General features: G+C 36.9%; 5 protein-coding genes across 5 annotated transcripts; 3 read left to right on the top strand and 2 right to left on the bottom strand.

The window, feature by feature from the left end:
* The first annotated feature begins 681 nt into the window (after nt 1–681).
* Nucleotides 682–2,231, top strand: LOC119604526 (josephin-like protein). Its single transcript, XM_037957204.1, has 3 exons — nt 682–956; nt 1,031–1,202; nt 1,560–2,231. The coding sequence occupies exons 1-3, from the start codon at nt 872–874 to the stop codon at nt 1,915–1,917; spliced, it is 615 nt and encodes a 204-aa protein (XP_037813132.1). The 5' UTR covers nt 682–871; the 3' UTR covers nt 1,918–2,231.
* A 174-nt stretch (nt 2,232–2,405) lies between these two features.
* LOC119604525 lies at nt 2,406–3,903 on the bottom strand. The gene has a single exon (XM_037957202.1). The coding sequence runs from the start codon at nt 3,797–3,799 to the stop codon at nt 2,963–2,965; it is 837 nt and encodes a 278-aa protein (XP_037813130.1). The 5' UTR covers nt 3,800–3,903; the 3' UTR covers nt 2,406–2,962.
* An 818-nt stretch (nt 3,904–4,721) lies between these two features.
* LOC119604534 (zinc finger protein DPF3) lies at nt 4,722–9,274 on the top strand. Its single transcript, XM_037957212.1, has 3 exons — nt 4,722–5,459; nt 7,492–7,767; nt 7,827–9,274. The coding sequence occupies exons 1-3, from the start codon at nt 5,051–5,053 to the stop codon at nt 8,729–8,731; spliced, it is 1,590 nt and encodes a 529-aa protein (XP_037813140.1). The 5' UTR covers nt 4,722–5,050; the 3' UTR covers nt 8,732–9,274.
* Nucleotides 9,275–10,034: 760 nt separating this feature from the next.
* LOC119604515 lies at nt 10,035–13,688 on the top strand. The gene is given in 6 exon segments (XM_037957195.1): nt 10,035–10,174; nt 10,233–10,501; nt 13,368–13,478; nt 13,540–13,588; nt 13,591–13,642; nt 13,645–13,688. Coding segments are annotated over 6 exon segments (663 nt in total). The 5' UTR covers nt 10,035–10,036.
* Nucleotides 13,680–16,903, bottom strand: LOC119604520 (cytochrome P450 4p1-like). The gene is given in 7 exon segments (XM_037957198.1): nt 13,680–13,937; nt 14,007–14,533; nt 14,593–14,866; nt 16,065–16,165; nt 16,223–16,505; nt 16,575–16,688; nt 16,691–16,903. Coding segments are annotated over 7 exon segments (1,539 nt in total). The 5' UTR covers nt 16,770–16,903; the 3' UTR covers nt 13,680–13,776.
* Between the last annotated feature and the right edge of the window lie 1,764 nt (nt 16,904–18,667).

Genomic DNA, 18,667 nt, shown 5'->3' with positions numbered 1-18,667 from the left:
GTTCTTATAAATAGCGTAATCGACATAGCCATGTCCGTATGAATGTTTAAATCAGTTTTAAGAAGATCCCAGATATCTGCAAGAGCCTAATTTTGAATAATTCTGTCAGACATGTTTGCCAAAACTTTTGATATATCGTATCCTTAAAATTGAAAAACACCTGCTTTAGCCATTTTTGAGACGTAATAGCGCGGAAATATCTTTATTTATATAATTTGATGTTTCATCCGAATCTCTTTAATATGTGAACTTTAAAATAAAGGTTTAATCTCCATTATATCACATTTTTCTTGTAGATATTTTAACCTTGGAACTTGGAAAGAACCATACATTTACCAGAAGTTATAAGTTAACTAATTTTAAAAACAAAGGTTTCTTCGCGATGTTACGACGTCTCAAACATTTCCAAAAAATCTGGAAATCATGATGTAAGAAGAAATTCTGATCTAACCTAACCATCTATCTAATATCAAGAGAAATTTTATAATAAAGCTTTCTAACTTGTCTTAAAGACCGATATGAATATAAAAATATAATTCACATTTTCAAAATATTTTCTTTCAAAATTAAAACGGATACCGTTTTCATTCAATATTGTTCAAAATTTAAAACACACAGTTGAAGACATAAATTTAAGTCGCCGTCGAAATTTATAGTGTCAACGGCTACAGCCGTTAATTTTTGACGACGTAGATCTCTGAAGTTGAGCGAAAAAATTTGATGCACTTTTTTACACTTGTTTTGTTGTTGTCAAAAAAAATATATTAAAAAAATAGAAATCGTATTGGACTAAAAATTGTTTTTATAGTTTGCTAAATTAATTAAGTTGTGTTAAAAGCCAAATAAGTTAAAAATAAAGGTATTTCGCAAAATGCCCTCCACAAATCCAAAAGTTTATCATGAGAGACAAACACGTCAGCTTTGCGCTCTGCATACATTAAACAATTTATTTCAATGTACGTGATTTTTATTGTATTTTAGTCATATAGTTTTGAAATTAAAGAATTTCATGTTTTTGTTTTTCACTTAGCTCGTCAGGCATTTACCAAAGAGCAATTGGACCAGATTTGCACGAATCTAAATCCTAATGTATGGTTAAATCCTCACCGTTCGATGCTGGGTCTGGGTAACTATGACATCAATGTTATAATGCAGGCGTTGCAACTACGCAACTGTGAGGCAGCCTGGTTTGACAAACGCAAGTAAGTACAAGGAGGTTGTACAGCTGGGAAGATCTATTTTCTAGTTTGTTGATTGACTAATATTTCGTATAGTCTATGAACTATTCTTTTCAGTATTACATGGACTAGACGATTGACTTGTTTATTGATTGGTCTATGACCCTATCCTATTGAGTATGGGCTAATCCATAGGTTACTACTCTTTTGACTATTCCTTGGATTAGTCTATGGTTAAGCCTTTTGATAAATCTATGAACTAATCTATTGATAAATCTATAGACTAGTCTGTTAACTAATCTATGGACCAGTTTATTGACTCATACATACCTACATGTTTGATACATTTTTAAAAATAACTTATATAATTGTTTCTTTAAGGGATCCCGAATGCATTGACTTGAGCGTTATTGTGGGTTTTATTTTAAATGTACCTTCGGATTACAAATTCGGCTTTATAACACTACCTTTGCACAAAAGACATTGGATAGCAGTGCGTGCCATAGAGGGAAAGTACTATAATTTAGATTCTAAGCTGCATGTGCCCGAATGTATAGGAACAGAACAACAATTATTTGTGTATTTGAGACAACAATTACAAGCCAATGATCGGGAATTATTCGTTATAATCGAATCTAGTGCCAATGAGACGGATGCGCCAAAGAAATGGTTAAAAGATATAAACAAATCCTCATCCTCTGACCTACCGTCCACTACAATGAATGGTCATGTGTCATGAGTTATATAAGTTTTGGGTGCTAAACATAAATTTTAAGATGTTTTTTAGGTTGTAATATCAAATTTTTCATTGTTATGAAAGAAACAAAGACTCTAGTCTGGATATTTATTAAAAACAAATACATACTAGCAAAACACATTAAAAGAAACTTTTTAAAGACTTGTAAAGTTACGTTTATTAAAACTTGGGCGTATGTGTTTAAATTGTTAGTAATTTAGTTTAAGTTTTTTATTATTATTATTGAGCACAAAAATGGATTTAGCATATATTTAAAATGTATAAATAGATTTAATAAAAAAATAATGTACAAAATATGTTTGAACGGAATTAAAACTTAATTATTGTTGAGGGTCAAAAAGATTAAACTATTTTTAAGAAAAACTAAACTAAAACTCTATGAATTAGAAGTTTCTTAAATAAAAAAACTAATATTTGAGATAATTTTTTTATAAATGTTATTAATAAAAAACAAACAAGATCTCTGTAAATGTTTTTCATAAAAATTTGTAAAAAATACTTTATTGATTCGTAAAATACATGACAATTTTAAACTTACATCAGCTAGTAAAAATTGGAATGTGGTTTAATTGTAGAGAAAAATATAGCATGCTATATAAAATATTGGACATGTTTTAGTAAAATATAAATGTATGTATATAAAAGGCAATACCAGTAAAATACAGTACTTTTTGTTTAAGGCCTCAAAAATATTCGGATAACAAAATTTCGAGTTAGACTATACAAATACTTAATAGCTATGACAAATAGTGGACAAAATTAAAAACAAGACTACAAATACAAGTCGCTCATTGACTACTAAAGGGTCATAAACCAAGTTTGATTTATAGTAATTTTCCAATCATTTTTAAGAACATTATAGAAAGAGATTCATAAGTTTTTTGATTTTAAGATTATTTGTTGGATAATTTAAAAATTATGGAAAAAATCTTTAGATTTTGAATTATGACCTTTTAGCAGCAAATGTGTGATGCGTTTTGGACGGATATGTTTCGACAAAAATACGTTTTACTTACGTACGCTGCATCTATATATCAGTTTGGATGCCACCGCCAATAATAGCCACCGTTGGAGGAGCTGTGGGTGTACGATGACCCGGTTGGGGACGTCTTGGTCTGCTAGTTTCAGGCGCTTGATAAGATTGGACAATCTGTGGTGGTGGTTGTTGCTGCTGTTGACGTTGCAGTTCTTGTTGAGCAGCATGCTGATAGTAGTCAACATCGCCACCGTATTCACTTATAGCCTCACGGTTACTGATCTCATTAAGACGCTTATAACGTTCACGTCTAGCTTCAATCATATATAAAACTCCACCGGGTAACAGGAAGACGGCACCAACTACAGCCAAAGCAAATGACCAGCCCATGTCATTATTTTGCCAATGAGGCATCCAATCACGCGAATCACCCTTGGCACCGAATATTACCACTGCTAAGAAACCAAACAAAGAAGCCAACACTTGACAAGAACCTATGGTCAACAGCAAGAATACATAACGATCATCATCACGGGACGTACGCAGGAAAGACAACGTTAATGGTAGGGCGATTAAACACATAACAAAACACAGGGTAGCAAACACTTGTACGGCTATATAAAAGCCAGGCAACAGAAAGTCATGTATAATATAGTATTCCTCTTCGAATACCCACATACAGCCCGTGAAGAGTGTATCGTAGAATCTGTGTATATCTTGGAAGCCATTAAAGCACACTTCCCATAAGCCCAAATTTGTGAAACGAGGATTTTGTAGACGTCCGTCTGTGACTAACCAATAGGGTGTTGCAAATGCTATTACAAATAGCAAAAATGCAAATCCTGATATTCCAACTGCTATTCGTGTATTACGATTACTGGCTCCCATAATGTTTGTGTTTATTTCCAATTGTTTTGTCTAGTTTTCGAATGAAATTTATTAAAATATTTTTAAGCAGCTCCACGCCCAAAAACAACAAATCACAATTTTTTTCTAATAAATGATAATAGATTCCACAAACACACAGTTGCATTTTTAGTGTAAGCAACAGGGTTGGAAAAGTTGATATGTTCAAATATTATTTTTATCGATTCTATTATCGATTAAATTAAAAATTAATTTTGAAAATAAAAAATACAATATTTGATAAACTGACTTTTTTCCCTATATGCCCCATAATTTGTAATTTCTTCTCATCAGTTTATAATGATATCGGGATAAAACTCTAGACGAATAGGGTCCACAATTCCCTTAACTCAAAAGTTCGAATACCATTTAATAGTAAATGAGTCATGAATTAATAATGATATCGGGATATGTACAAAACATTCAATGACATTTTTCTTGGGTCTGCCCCTAATTGGTCAAACTGTATATACACTCATTACAAGTTTTAAACATATGCGATTTATTTTGCGAAATTTTTTCCGGATCAGTATACCCAAATATAGCGTTCTAATTTGTTTTTATATTAACCCCCTCATTTTATAAAACGAAACTTTCGTTAACGTAAACAATTTGTATGAAGAATACTGGGAAATTTTTGAAAATTTGAATTTTTTCCATACAAATTTTTTTGAACGTTTGTCGTTTCGTTTTATAAAATGAGACCCTAAGTTGTATTAAATCAAGAATTTATGTATGCTACTTTTTAATATCCCGAAATTTAAAATATTTGTTTTCAAAATCCCACTTTCGGATTTCGTTTTTATTTAAAATAATTGAAAACTTAAAAACTTAGCTGAAAACCAAGCATACATTCGATTTTAAGCCGCCGACGACATTTTTAGTGTCCGCCTCCGCCGTTGTTAATATTTGTCGGCGCTGGACTTTAAGCGTAAAAGAGAATCGAGAAAAAAACTTGTTTGTCTGCAAAAAATGCAAATCAAACGTATATTTGTTGAAAAATCTCTATAAAAACTCATAAATATTTAAAAGAAAATCTATAAAGTATTAATAAAAACTTAAAAAGTAATGGAACAAATAAATATATAAGCATTTTTGATGTAACCGAAGAAATTCATTTAAGTTTTAAAGTGCTTTAAAATACATATACAACAAAGACTTGTTTTTTTCTACATTGAGCATTGTTGGCTTTAAGGGAAGCCTTAAAATTTTGTGGAAACATCAGCAGCCAACATGTCGGCTCCGGAAATTGAAGTTGTTAATATTAATAATTTCGAGAAAATACAAAATTTTCTAAATGATTCCGCCTACAAGGAAATATTGGAAAATAGTGAAAACTACAATACTCGTCTGTGTATAGAACGTCGTTTGCGTATGCCCTTTTTAGATCCGCAGACAGGCGTTGCACAGACCCACTGCGCCCTGTTTGTTAAGCAAAAACAGCGTATGCCTGGTTTTCGCGAGGGACAGATCTATACATATCCCTCGAATCGCTGGCGTAAACCGAAAAGACAATATTTACTCAATCACCATCACAGCTATCGCCACTATCAGTATCGGGAGTCTAATAACCATCATCATCATCACTACACAGCCTCGACGGGAGCTGGAACCTCAGGACGTGATCACAATGAAAATGCAGGTAAGAGTTTCTCGATTTCTGGCAAAAGTAAAATCGATACCAAAGAAGAAGCTTAATTTTTTGTTTCTACTTATTTGGTTCATTAACTACCCTGGATCTGGTTTTCTATATAATTTTCTTAAAGTTCATTTTTACCCTGGTTTGGGTGGACTGTTTTGCATTTGTTTTATATAATTTGTAAGAGCAACCCCTTGGTGGGTGGGTAAGATTGTGTGCGCTTATGTGCATGTGTGTAGTGTACTGTAGTGGATGGTTTGGTGGGTTGGTTGGTTAGTTGTCTTGTGCAATTTTATATTTTTACTTTTGTTGTTGTGATTTATATTCTTACTATTGTTTTTTCCTACATGATTTATAATTTTGTTGCTGCTGCTGTTGTTGTTATAATAAAAATTCTGTATCTTTTAATTTGCCATGTAACATTTCCCCACATACAAATGTATATTTTACAGATGTTTTTCTTTGTATGATAAGTTTGTTTTTACTTTTAGTATTTTCTTTCAATGTTTACTTAAGAAATGTAAACATTATAACAAGAACTTATAATAAGTTGTAGTAAGTACTTATTCAGGTCACTGCTCCTTTATTATCATTCTTATTTGATTGGTCTTTCAGGGACTTTTTTTAGAATAACATTCAAGGAGACCAGAAATTTACAATTGTATGTTTTTCTTGGTATTCGTATGGATATCTGGTTAAATTATTAACACATTTTAAAAGGATTTGAGATTCTGAGGTTTTGTTTGTTCAAACTTTTCCATAGTTTTTTCGTTTGACGCTTTATTAATGCATGTTTGTTGCGGATATTGAAATATTTTCAATATATTTTTTAAAAAAAGTAGTATAGAAGGTACTTAAGGAAATAAATTTTCAGCTATGGAAAATGTAAAACTAGTTAATTTTGTAATTTTGCCACTTTTTATAAAAAAGTATTAGAAATGGTACTTTCAAGAATAAAGTACTTTTATACATTTTAACTTATTTTGGGCTGCTGATATTGAAAAACTACTCGAAATATCATTTACAATATTTTTTAGGAAAAGTAGTAGAAAAGGTACTTTTATAAAAAATGTACTTTTTTGCATTTTTATTAATTTTCAGCTATAGACACTAAAAACTAGCTTATTTTGCAAAACTACTCGAAATATCATTTACAATATTTTTTAGGAAAAGTAGTAGAAAAGGTACTTTTATAAAAAATGTACTTTTTTGCATTTTTATTAATTTTCAGCTATAGACACTAAAAACTAGCTTATTTTGCAATTTTAAGACTTTTTATAAAAAAGTAGGGGAAATGGCACCTTTAGAAAAAAAGTACTTATATATTTCTACTTAGTTTGGGCCGATATTGAAAAACTACTTGAAATGTCGATTGCAATATTTTTTGGAAAAAGTAGTAAAAAAGGTACTTTTATCGAAAAGTCGTTTTTTGAATTTTTATTAATTTTCAGCTGAGTATAAAGAAAAACTAGTTTATTATGTATGTATTTTGAAACATTTTTAAAAATGGTAGTAGAAATAGTATTTTTAAGAAAATACTACTATTTATATAATTAAATGTAGTTTTAGTTCCTGATATTGGAAAATTTTTATAAATTTTCAGCTGTGGGTATGTCAAAACTTGTTTATTGTGCAATTTTGAGAATTTTATAAAAAAGTAGTAGAAATGGTACTTTCAAGAATTAAGTACTTTTGTAAATATTAACTTAGATTGGGCTGCTGATATTGAAAAAATGACTTAAAATGTCATTAGCAAAATTTTTGAAAAAAGTAGTAGAAAAGGTACTTTTATGAAAAAAGTCCTTTTTTGTATTTTTATTAAATTTTAGCTGTTGATAATGAAAAACCAGTTTATTATGTATTTTGAGAAATTTTTTTAAAATAGTAGTAGAAATGTTACCTTTAGAAAAAAGTATTTTTTGAAAAAGTAATAAAAAGTATGTAGTTTTTTTATTTAGGCAAAAATTCAAATTCCAATTTTTTTTACAACATATTCTTGTTTTCCCTGATAATAACATTTCTATAACTTTTTTAGCTTTAACTGCCGATGGCAATTCGATGAGTGCCTCTGGCGATAATGATAGCAAAGATTCTCATGCCAATGCCGAAAAGGATGGATGGTTTCATGAGGATATGGAAATGTCCTATCACCATCATGTAGACGACTTTGAAGATGATTTTGAGTCCGACAATGATTTCGATGAATCGTACAGTACAAGAGGAAAACGTAAACGTGGCGGCGGTGGTACACGTTGGCGTAAAGGCAACACATCTGTTGATGGTACTCCGAAAAGGGGACGTAAAGGTGGCGGTAAGTTATGAAACAAATAATTTATTATACAAATAAAATTATTTACACTTGCATTCTAGGCACTCGTCGTCGTGGTGGTTCTAATGCTGATGGTGATGGTACTGGTGAACCTACACGTCGTCGTCGCGGTGGAGGTGCTGGTTCTAGTTCAGCTGCAGGAAGTACAAGTGCTGCGGCGGTTGCAGCTGCCGCTGCTGTTGCTGCGGCTGCTAGTGCTGCTGCAACCAGCATAAACCATTCCAATTCGGCCTCACCTATAACAAATACCGATGATTCGTCTCAACCCGGTTTGACATTACCATCAAGCAACAATCCCCCCATTGCAACGGCCACAACATCCACTTCAATACCACCACAAATTGACAATTCTTCATCGAGTCATGCAACAGACGCCTCCATGGGCTTACCAACCGATAGTAATTCGTCTGGTGCCGTGGCCGCACCACCAGCGGCCGCAGCTGCTGCAGCAGCCGTTGTAGCAGCTGCTGCTGCCATAGCTACAACAACGGTTACTGCCAGCACTTCAGCGGCACCGCCGGCAGCAAGTACTGCTAGCCCCCAAAAGACTGGTGCCAAGACAAAAGTTCGTTCCAATGATCGTGAAGTTGCACAGCCATCACCCTATTGCGATTTCTGTTTGGGCGATCAGCGCGAGAATAAGAAAACCAATTTACCCGAAATATTGGTATCATGCTCTGACTGTGGCCGTTCTGGTCATCCTTCATGTTTGCAGTTTACTCCGAATATGATAATATCGGTTAAACGTTATCGTTGGCAGTGTATTGAATGCAAATATTGCTCCATTTGTGGTACTTCCGATAATGATGATCAATTGTTGTTCTGCGACGATTGTGATCGTGGTTATCACATGTATTGTTTATCGCCACCTTTGGTTACACCACCCGAGGGTTCTTGGAGTTGTAAGTTATGTTTGGAGGAATTTCACAAAGGCGATAATAATTAGTATATTAACACGAAACCAGCATAAAGTAAATTATGAAATGATATTCATTTTTAATTTAAAACATTATTTTTTTTTAATTTTTTAATTTTGGTCTTTTGTACACTTATTTTAAGTTAAAATACGTAAGTTTTAAGAACGCCTATGTGTTTGAGTGAGTTCTTTTTTTTTTATATACAAATTCCATGGCAGCTTTGTAAAAGTACACATTTACAATATTTTAAGTACAACTTGTATTTCCTTTATTTTTACATAAATTTCCTTTGTTCATAAAGCCAAGGATAGTATTTTTCCGTTAGTATTCTCATTTATAATATGTGTTTATTTATTACATTATTTTTTACATTGCAATCTCTATTTTATTTTCGTATGTATTTTTTTTTTTTTTTTGGTTAAGTTGTGAGCTTTTAAAACTTTTGTTTAGATTTTGTGTTCTTTTTTAATTTTTTTAATTAAGCAATATCATCCTCTTAAGGAAATACCCTTGTAATTTCTATTCAAACATAATAAACCACTAAAAATATCATTAAAATAACAAAAAATAAAAAAAAAACATAAATAAATTTGTTGTTTGTTTCTTTGGGGTTTGTCAACATCTTAGTAATTCCTTTGTTTCAAGCGTCTTTTGGCCTAGTTTGGTTAAAAAGAGTCAATGAGTTATTAAATAAAGAATTTATTGATTTGTTCTCACTTGATCTTCTTCGGATTTAAGGTGGCATTTTTGTATTTGCAACTTCCAAGAATCGTTAAATTTGAAAATTTCCACATTATTTTGAAACTTCACGCTTTTGCTTAAACTTAAACACATTGATTTGGAATTGAATTTGTCTATTTTACTTGTGCCGGTGCCATGGATCTGGTTACAAGAATTGTGCTTTTTATCCATGGGAAATGAGACAATTGAGGATTTTGTTTTAAATAATGAGAAAAGTACAAAAAAAACATACGTTTACCAAATGCTTAACCCTTACAAGGCGCTTATTATTTGTTATTTTAACCCCATGAACATCGATTCAAACCTGTAAACATTTTTGAAAATTTTCTGTTTTCACATACAAATGTGAAAATTTTTGCTGGGTACGTTCCCATTAGGCCCTTCATATCTGGTTAAGATTGTTTTTTTTTTGTTCATAATTTCATGCTAAGAAAGTTTAAGAACAGCCAATTTGAGTTCATAGCTAAAAAAAACTTGTGATATTTTTTAACAATATGTTAATTACTTAGCAATGACTTCCCAAGCTATTGTGGTAATTATTTCTTTTATTTTAACATTTGAAGTTACTTTTCAGTTAGTTGCAAACCTTTAACATGAAAACAACAATAGTTGCTGAAACAATAACAATAGTTTTCTTTTGTATTTTAAATTACAAAGTAATTTGCGCCTCAAAATTATTGAGAAATAAAAGATTTCTAATATTTCCTCGCCAGGCACCAACCAGACATCAGGTTTGTTATATTGGAAAATATTACTTTACAAACTGTTATTAATTCTAATCCTTTTAAGTTCATTGGTGGCATTGGTATACCAGTCGATTTAACCTATGAATCCCTTACCATTGGTTATGTTTTAAAGGCTGAATTTTGGTTGCCCTATAATGAGACCGTATTTCGTGAAAATCCTTATTTTCCCGAATATAAAAATGATAAACTTTATAATAATGTGAAGATAAATCAAGATCCGAATTTTGTTAATGCAAGATCCTTTAAAAGGGAAGTGAAAAAATCAAAATTACGTTGGGATATTTACGATATTATAATACATCGTTTAAATGGGTGAGTATTATGTTTGATAGCATGAACTATCTATCTATCTATCTATCTATCTATCTATCTATCTATCTATCTATCTATCTATCTATCTATCTATCGAGCGATCAGCGAGCGAGGAGCGAGCGAGCGAGCGAGCGAGCGAGCGAGCAGCGAGCGAGCGAGCGAGCGAGCGAGCGAGCGAGCGAGCGAGCGAGAGAGCGAGCGAGCGAGCGAGCGAGCGAGCGAGCGAGCGAGCGAGCGAGCGAGAGAGAGCGAGCGAGCAGCGAGCGAGCGAGCGAGCGAGCGAGCGAGCGAGCGAGAGCGAGCGAGCGAGCGAGCGAGCGAGCGAGCGAGCGAGCGAGCGAGCGAGCGAGCGGCGAGCGAGCGAGCGAGCGAGCGAGCGAGCGAGAGAGCGAGCGAGCGAGCGAGCGAGCGAGCGAGCGAGCGAGCGAGCGAGCGAGCGAGCGAGCGAGCGAGCGAGCGAGCGAGCGAGCGAGGAGCGAGCGAGCGAGCGAGCGAGCGAGCGAGCGAGAGCGAGCGAGCGAGCGAGCGAGCGAGCGAGCGAGCGAGCGAGCGAGCGAGCGAGCGAGCGAGCGAGCGAGCGAGCGAGCAGCGAGCGAGCGAGCGAGCGAGCGAGCGAGCGAGCGAGCGAGCGAGCGAGCGAGCGAGCGAGAGAGCGAGCGAGCGAGCGAGCGAGCGAGAGAGCGAGCGAGCGAGCGAGCGAGAGCGAGCGAGCGAGCGAGCGAGCGAGCGAGCGAGCGAGCGAGGAGCGAGCGAGCGAGCGAGCGAGCGAGCGAGGAGCGAGCGAGCGAGCGAGGAGCGAGCGAGCGAGCGAGCGAGCGAGAGCGAGCGAGCGAGCGAGCGAGCGAGCGCGAGCGAGCGAGAGAGAGCGAGCGAGCGAGCGAGCGAGCGAGCGAGCGAGCGAGCGAGCGAGCGAGCGAGCGAGCAGCGAGCGAGCGAGCGAGCGAGCGAGCGAGCGAGCGAGCGAGCGAGCGAGCGAGCGAGCGAGAGAGCGAGCGAGCGAGCGAGCGAGCGAGCGAGCGAGCGAGCGAGCGAGCGAGCGAGCGAGCGAGCGAGCGAGCGAGCGAGCGAGCGAGCGAGCGAGCGAGCGAGCGAGCGAGCGAGCGAGCGAGCGAGCGAGCGAGCGAGCGAGCGAGCGAGCGAGCGAGCGAGCGAGCGAGCGAGCGAGCGAGCGAGCGAGCGAGCGAGCGAGCGAGCGAGCGAGCGAGCGAGCGAGCGAGCGAGCGAGCGAGCGAGCGAGCGAGCGAGCGAGCGCGAGCGAGGAGCGAGCTAGCGAGCGAGCGAGCGAGCGAGCGAGCGAGCGAGCGAGCGAGCGAGCGAGCGAGCGAGCGAGCGAGCGAGCGAGCGAGCGAGCGAGCGAGCAGCGAGCGAGCGAGCGAGCGAGCGAGCGAGCGAGCGAGCGAGCGAGCGAGCGAGCGAGCGAGCGAGCGAGCGAGCGAGCGAGCGAGCGAGCGAGCGAGCGAGCGAGCGAGCGAGCGAGCGAGCGAGCGAGCGAGCGAGCGAGCGAGCGAGCGAGCGAGCGAGCGAGCGAGCTAGCGAGCGAGCGAGCGAGCGAGCGAGCGAGCGAGCGAGCGAGCGAGCGAGCGAGCGAGCGAGCGAGCGAGCGAGCGAGCGAGCGAGGAGCGAGCGAGCGAGCGAGCGAGCGAGCGAGCGAGCGAGCGAGCGAGCGAGCGAGCGAGCGAGCGAGCGAGCGAGCGAGCGAGCGAGCGAGCGAGCGAGCGAGCGAGCGAGCGAGCGAGCGAGCGAGCGAGCGAGCGAGCGAGCGAGCGAGCGAGCGAGCGAGCGAGCGAGCGAGCGAGCGAGCGAGCGAGCGAGCGAGCGAGCGAGCGAGAGCGAGCGAGCGAGCGAGCGAGCGAGCGAGCGAGCGAGCGAGCGAGCGAGCGAGCGAGCGAGCGAGCGAGCGAGCGAGCGAGCGAGCGAGCGAGCGAGCGAGCGAGCGAGCGAGCGAGCGAGGAGCGAGCGAGCGAGCGAGCGAGCGAGCGAGCGAGCGAGCGAGCGAGCGAGCGAGCGAGCGAGCGAGGAGCGAGCGAGCGAGCGAGCGAGCGAGCGAGCGAGCGAGCGAGCGAGCGAGCGAGCGAGCGAGCGAGCGAGCGAGCGAGCGAGCGAGCGAGAGCGAGCGAGCGAGCGAGCGAGCGAGCGAGCGAGGCGAGCGAGCGAGCGAGCGAGCGAGCGAGCGAGCGAGCGAGCGAGCGAGCGAGCGAGCGAGCGAGAGCGAGCGAGCGAGCGAGCGCGAGCGAGCGAGCGAGCGAGCGAGCGAGCGAGCGAGCGAGCGAGCGAGCGAGCGAGCGAGCGAGCGAGCGAGCGAGCGAGGGAGAGCGAGCGAGCGAGCGAGCGAGCGAGCGAGCGAGCGAGCGAGCGAGCGAGCGAGCGAGCGAGCGAGCGAGCGAGCGAGCGAGCGAGCGAGAGAGAGCGAGCGAGGCAGCGAGCGAGCGAGCGAGCGAGCGAGCGAGCTAGCGAGCGAGCGAGCGAGCGAGCGAGCGAGCGAGCGAGCGAGCGAGCGAGCGAGCGAGCGAGCGAGCGAGAGAGCGAGCGAGCGAGCGAGAGCGAGCGAGCGAGAGCGAGCGAGCGAGCGAGCGAGCGAGCGAGCGAAGAGCGAAGCGAGCGAGCGAGCGAGCGAGCGTAGCGAGCGAGCTAGTCGATCTAGCGAGCGAGCGAGCGAGCGATAGCTGAGCTAGCTATGATCTATCTGAGCGAGCTAGCGATCGATGCGAGGCGAGCGACTATCTATCTATCTATCTATCGAGCTAGCTATGTCTATCTATCTATCTATCTATCGATCTATCTATCTATCTATCTACTTCTATCTATCTATCTACCTATCTATCTACCTATCTATATAACATTTCTTTAATTTTATTTTATTTATCAGCTATGGCTACAAGGGTCAAGAATGTCTTTTGCGAGCTATTTGTGAGGCAAATGCTTTGCAATTTATGCGGCATTTTGACGTTTATGGTGAATTATTACATATCTTCTTCAGGTATTTTAATCAAAACATTTCCAATAATTTAGATCATAACTTCATTTAACAAAATCTTTAGTCCTTCTACTTCCAGCGATTCGAAATCAGCAGAAGCCCAAAATTTTTCATACAAGCGGAAAAATTGGGTCTATCTGGAGATTCCTGTTCCGCTTATGACTGTAATTATCAATTTTGGATATTTTTTCAAAAGTTTTAAAAGTAGGTTAGATGCAATACATAAAATTAATGTACATTTATTTACAAAGAATAACAACAATAACACAAATAAACAAAATTACAAACAAAAGTATTACATTTATTGCCGTTTAACTAATTTAACTTTAACCTCATCCTTGGTACGTATTATAATGCCAGTTTTGAATTCAAATTTATCCGGATCAACTAAAGGCAACAATCTGAATTTGTGGATAACATGAACCAATAGTGTTTTCATCTCTAGCATGGCGAATTTTTGACCTAAAATGAAAGTAGTTTTAAAAGTTTATTTTAGATTATTGATAGATAAATAAATTCCATACTACTTACCAATACAATTCCTTTGACCAGCACTAAATGGCGAAAATGCATAAGGATGTCTACCGGCCGATTTCTCTGGCGTAAATCTATCCGGATCAAATGTATTGGGATTTTCAAAATGCTTTGGATTACGATGAATATCGAAGATATGTATTGAAATAAAAGTATTTGCTGGTAATATTAGACCATTTGGCAATTGAGTTTCCTGTACAGCTTCACGCATTATAACCGGTACCGAGGGATATAAACGCATAGTTTCTTTCAAAAAACATTCCATATACTTAAGGTTATTCAATTTCGATATATCCAAATTATCGAAATCATCAATATTGTCCATGATTTCCTGATAACAACGTTCTTGCATTTCCGGATATAGCGATAGATTCATAAGACTAAAAGTTAAACCCATGGAAGTGGTATCGAAACCCTCAAACATAAATGTATCAACTTCTTCGCAAATACCGGCGTGATCGATAAGACCTTCTTTTTCGGCTCTCAAAAGTGTATCCAACATGGCGTAGCGTTTTTTCTTGAAACTTTAAATATATATGTACATTTAATTAAAAATTAACTTAGTAATTTATATAACTCTTACTCAAATTCATCATTTTCTGTGGACTGCTCTTTGGCTTGTTTATTTAACTCTTCTTGGAATAGTTGTCTTCTCTTCTTAATTATGTCACTGGAGAAGTCGTGGACGATTTTAATTGCTGGTGTATATTTATGTTCCTCGAGCAGTTTGTATATGAAATCAACTAACAAATGAGGGGTATTCACACGTTTATTGAAACATTCTTCGAAAACTTTGAAACTCTCTCGATACTCATCGCCATTTAAACAATGATCCAATTTAACACCCAGAGCAGTTTCTGAAAATTAGATATTGTTCAAAATTTGAGGTTAATTCATCTAGTCTTGATATAGTTTGGGCTATAGTGTTTGTTATATATTAGAGCATTAACCATAGTCGTATTACTTGGCTGGCCTATAGATCGATCTATACTCTGGACTGTAAATAAGGTTTTGGTTTAGTTTAGATAATATTACAGTTATATACTAGACTATGGTCTGAAATATTGATTGGGCAGTAGTATAGAATATAGATATAACTAAAGTCTGAGTTATAAACTAGCTAATTATCTGGACTATAGACTAGACTATAGTTTGGACTTTACATAGTCTGGCTTTCAGATTATTCCCTGTATTATATATTAGCCTATTGGCTGCTATAGTCTTGACTATAGATAAGACTATAGTCTTGAGTACAGATTAGTACTATAATCTTGACTGTAGATTAGACTTTAGTCTAATCTATAGTTATATACCAGACTGTAATTTGGGCTATAGATTTGCTTAGAGTATGAACTATATATTAAACTATAATTTGGACTATAGATAATACCATAATCTGGACTATATATTATACTGTAATCTAAACTTTGTAATAGACTAAAAAATGGACCATGGATTAGACTATAGTCTGCACTATAAATTCGACTATATTCTGTAACATAGATTAGATAGATCTGGATTATGGCCTATAGTATGGACTATAGTCTGGACAATAGATAAGACTACAGTCTGGATTAGATTGATAGATTAGACTTCAGTCTCCACCATAGATATCACTATAGTCTGGAATGTAGATTGAACTATAGTCTGGACTGTAGATTAAACTGTAAGCTCGAAATTAGAATAGAATATACTAAAGAATGGACCATATAGTAAACTATAATCTGGACTATCGATTAGTCTATATTCTATACTATAGATTAAGCTATAATATGTAACATAGATTAGACTATAGTTTGGATTATAGACCATAGATTAAACTATAGTCTGGACAATAGATGACAGTACAGTCTGGATTATATTAGACTATAGTCTAGACAATAGATGAGACTGCGGTCTGGATTAGATTGATTATTGACTATAGTCTGGACTATATATGAAATTATAGTCTAGACTTTATATTAGACAGTAATCTGGACTTTAGAGTAGACTATTGCCTAGATTTTAGAATAGACTATAGCCTGGGCTATGGATTATAATATTTTCATCACTTACCACATACAACATTTAACGTTAGTTTTGGTATAACTTCATCCAATAACACCACATCGGTATCTAAATTTTCCAATTCCTTTACAAACTTTTGACTTTCTTCTCTGCATTAAAAAAGTAATAATCAGCCAACAGGTTTAAAATAATTTAATTATACTTACTTGAATATTTCCTCAAATTGTCCCAAAATATTGAAATGAAATGCGGGAGTTAACATTTTACGTCTTGCATGCCACTTTTGATCTGTCGAAATAAGCAAACCCTCACCAAGAGCTGGTTCTAAAAAGTCATAGACAAAACCTTTTTTAATTAGTTTTGTATCGGTAGCAATAATTTCCCATAAATCGGCATCGATAACATTGAGAATAGTTTTGCCGAGAACATATTGAGTGAAATTTTTCTTCATTAATTCAGCATTTCGACGGGCATATTTAAAGGTAGCCACTATATATAAAAAAACGAACCGGTAAATTTAAAAGTTTTTCTTAGATTTTTTTGTTTTTTAAAACTTGCCATAATCATAACCAGCCACATCGAAAGTATTACCAAATATAGTTCTACCCGGCAGAGCGGGTGCAATATTTTCCACTGGACTACCATCTATGGTTTTTATTCTTGGTGCAAAAATGCCAAAATATTATAAGTTTTATTTAATTTAAACAACCATATTATTAATATAAAACCCACTGCCAAAGTCCAAAATACCATTTTTAATTGAATATTATTCCAATATTATTTAATAAATGAAATAAATGTATTAAATGTACTACACAAATTAAAAATAATTTGTTTATTTTAAACTACAATAATAAAATTTAACGTTTCAATGGCTAAGAGCACATTTTAACAACTGAATGAGTAGACTTGTTTAACAATTAGTTTGGGGGTATATTTATTTGATTAAAATTATTTATATTCATGTATCTGTAGAAAAACATACACCCAATAAAATTTCTACAGTAATTATTCTTATCTTAAATGTTTACAAATATAAACAAATTGAAAAGAATATAATCTGGACTGCAAAATAGACTATAGTCTGGACTATAGGATAGAGTACAGTCTGGACTATAGAATAGACTATAGAATAGACTATAGTAAGGACTACAGAATAGTCTGGACTGTAAAATAGACTATAGTCTGGAATAGACTATAGTCTGTTCTATAGAATAGACTATAGTCTGTTCTATAGTATATTCTGTAGTCTGGACTATAGAATATACTTAGACTATAGTTTGGACTATAGAGTAGACTATAGTCTGGACTATAGAGTAGACTATAGTCTAGACTATAGAGTAGACTATAGTCTGGACTATAAAGTAGACTATAGTCTGGACTATAGAGTAGACTATAGTCTGGACTATAGAGTAGACTATAGTCTGGACTATAGAGTAGTCTATAGTCTGGACTATAGAGTAGACTATAGTCTGGACTATAGAGTAGACTTTAGTCTGGACTATAGAATAGACTATACTTTTAACTATAGAATAGACTATATATAGTCTGGACTATAGAATATACTAGAGTCTGGAATGTAGAATATACTATAGTCTGGACTATAGAATAGACTATAGTCTGGACTATAGAATAGACAATAGTCTGAACTATAGAATAGACTACAATCTGGACTATAGAATAGACTATAGTCAGGACTATAGAATAGACTATAGTCTGGACTATAGAATAGACTATAGTCTGGACTATGGAATAGACTATAGTAGGGACTATAGAATAGACTATAGTCTGGACTATAGAATAGTCTGGACTATGGAATAGACTATAGTCTGGACTATGGAATAGACTATATTCTGGACTATAGAATATAAATATGAACTTGTCTATAGTCAGGAATATATAACGTAACTATATACATATATACTACACTATAGTCTAGGATAGAGTCTAGCCGCTAGACTTATGGCTAAGTGTAATCTAGACACTAGAGGCATCATTATAGTCTCAATTACAGACTAGACTTTAATCTGGATGATAGATTAATAAAATCTAAAAAATTTATTTATACAATAATAGTAACATTTACATTCAAAATTTTTCGAGTATATGTGACATACAAACTACATACTCAGACATTGCAATTTTTACTATCTGTTTCAGTACCCTAAAGTTTTGTATTTTACTTAAGATAAGATTTGACATTATATTATACATACATATGTATGTATTTGTATATGTTTATTTAATTATTATTTAATGATTAAAAAGAATTAATAAAGTTTTTAATTATGAAATACACAGAAGAGAATATTGAGAGCGTTAATTTTTAACAAAACTTTAGAATTGTTATTAAAACATTTTTACTGTATTAAATCTGCTATTGGAACTTAAATGGGTTGGAAGTAAAATGGAATAGAGATTAAGGAGACTGTTATAGACTGTTGTATCAGAAATCTATTAAAACATAATTATAGTTATGTTATGATACTTAAGTCGTGCTTTATTAAAGTCTAACTAAATGAAAATATATGTATGTACATGTGTACATTTAAAGATCGACAATTCAAGCTTAAATCGAATTAAATAAACGAAACAAAGATTCAAGTTAAAAATTATGGTTTAGTAGAACATAATTGGGTCTATAAAAAGAA

Source organism: Lucilia sericata, unplaced genomic scaffold (assembly GCF_015586225.1).
Source record: "Lucilia sericata isolate MDLA Ls3-8-SP2 unplaced genomic scaffold, ASM1558622v1 Contig000401F_arrow, whole genome shotgun sequence".
Taxonomy (NCBI): domain Eukaryota; kingdom Metazoa; phylum Arthropoda; class Insecta; order Diptera; family Calliphoridae; genus Lucilia; species Lucilia sericata.
This window is presented reverse-complemented; position numbering and strand designations above follow the sequence as displayed.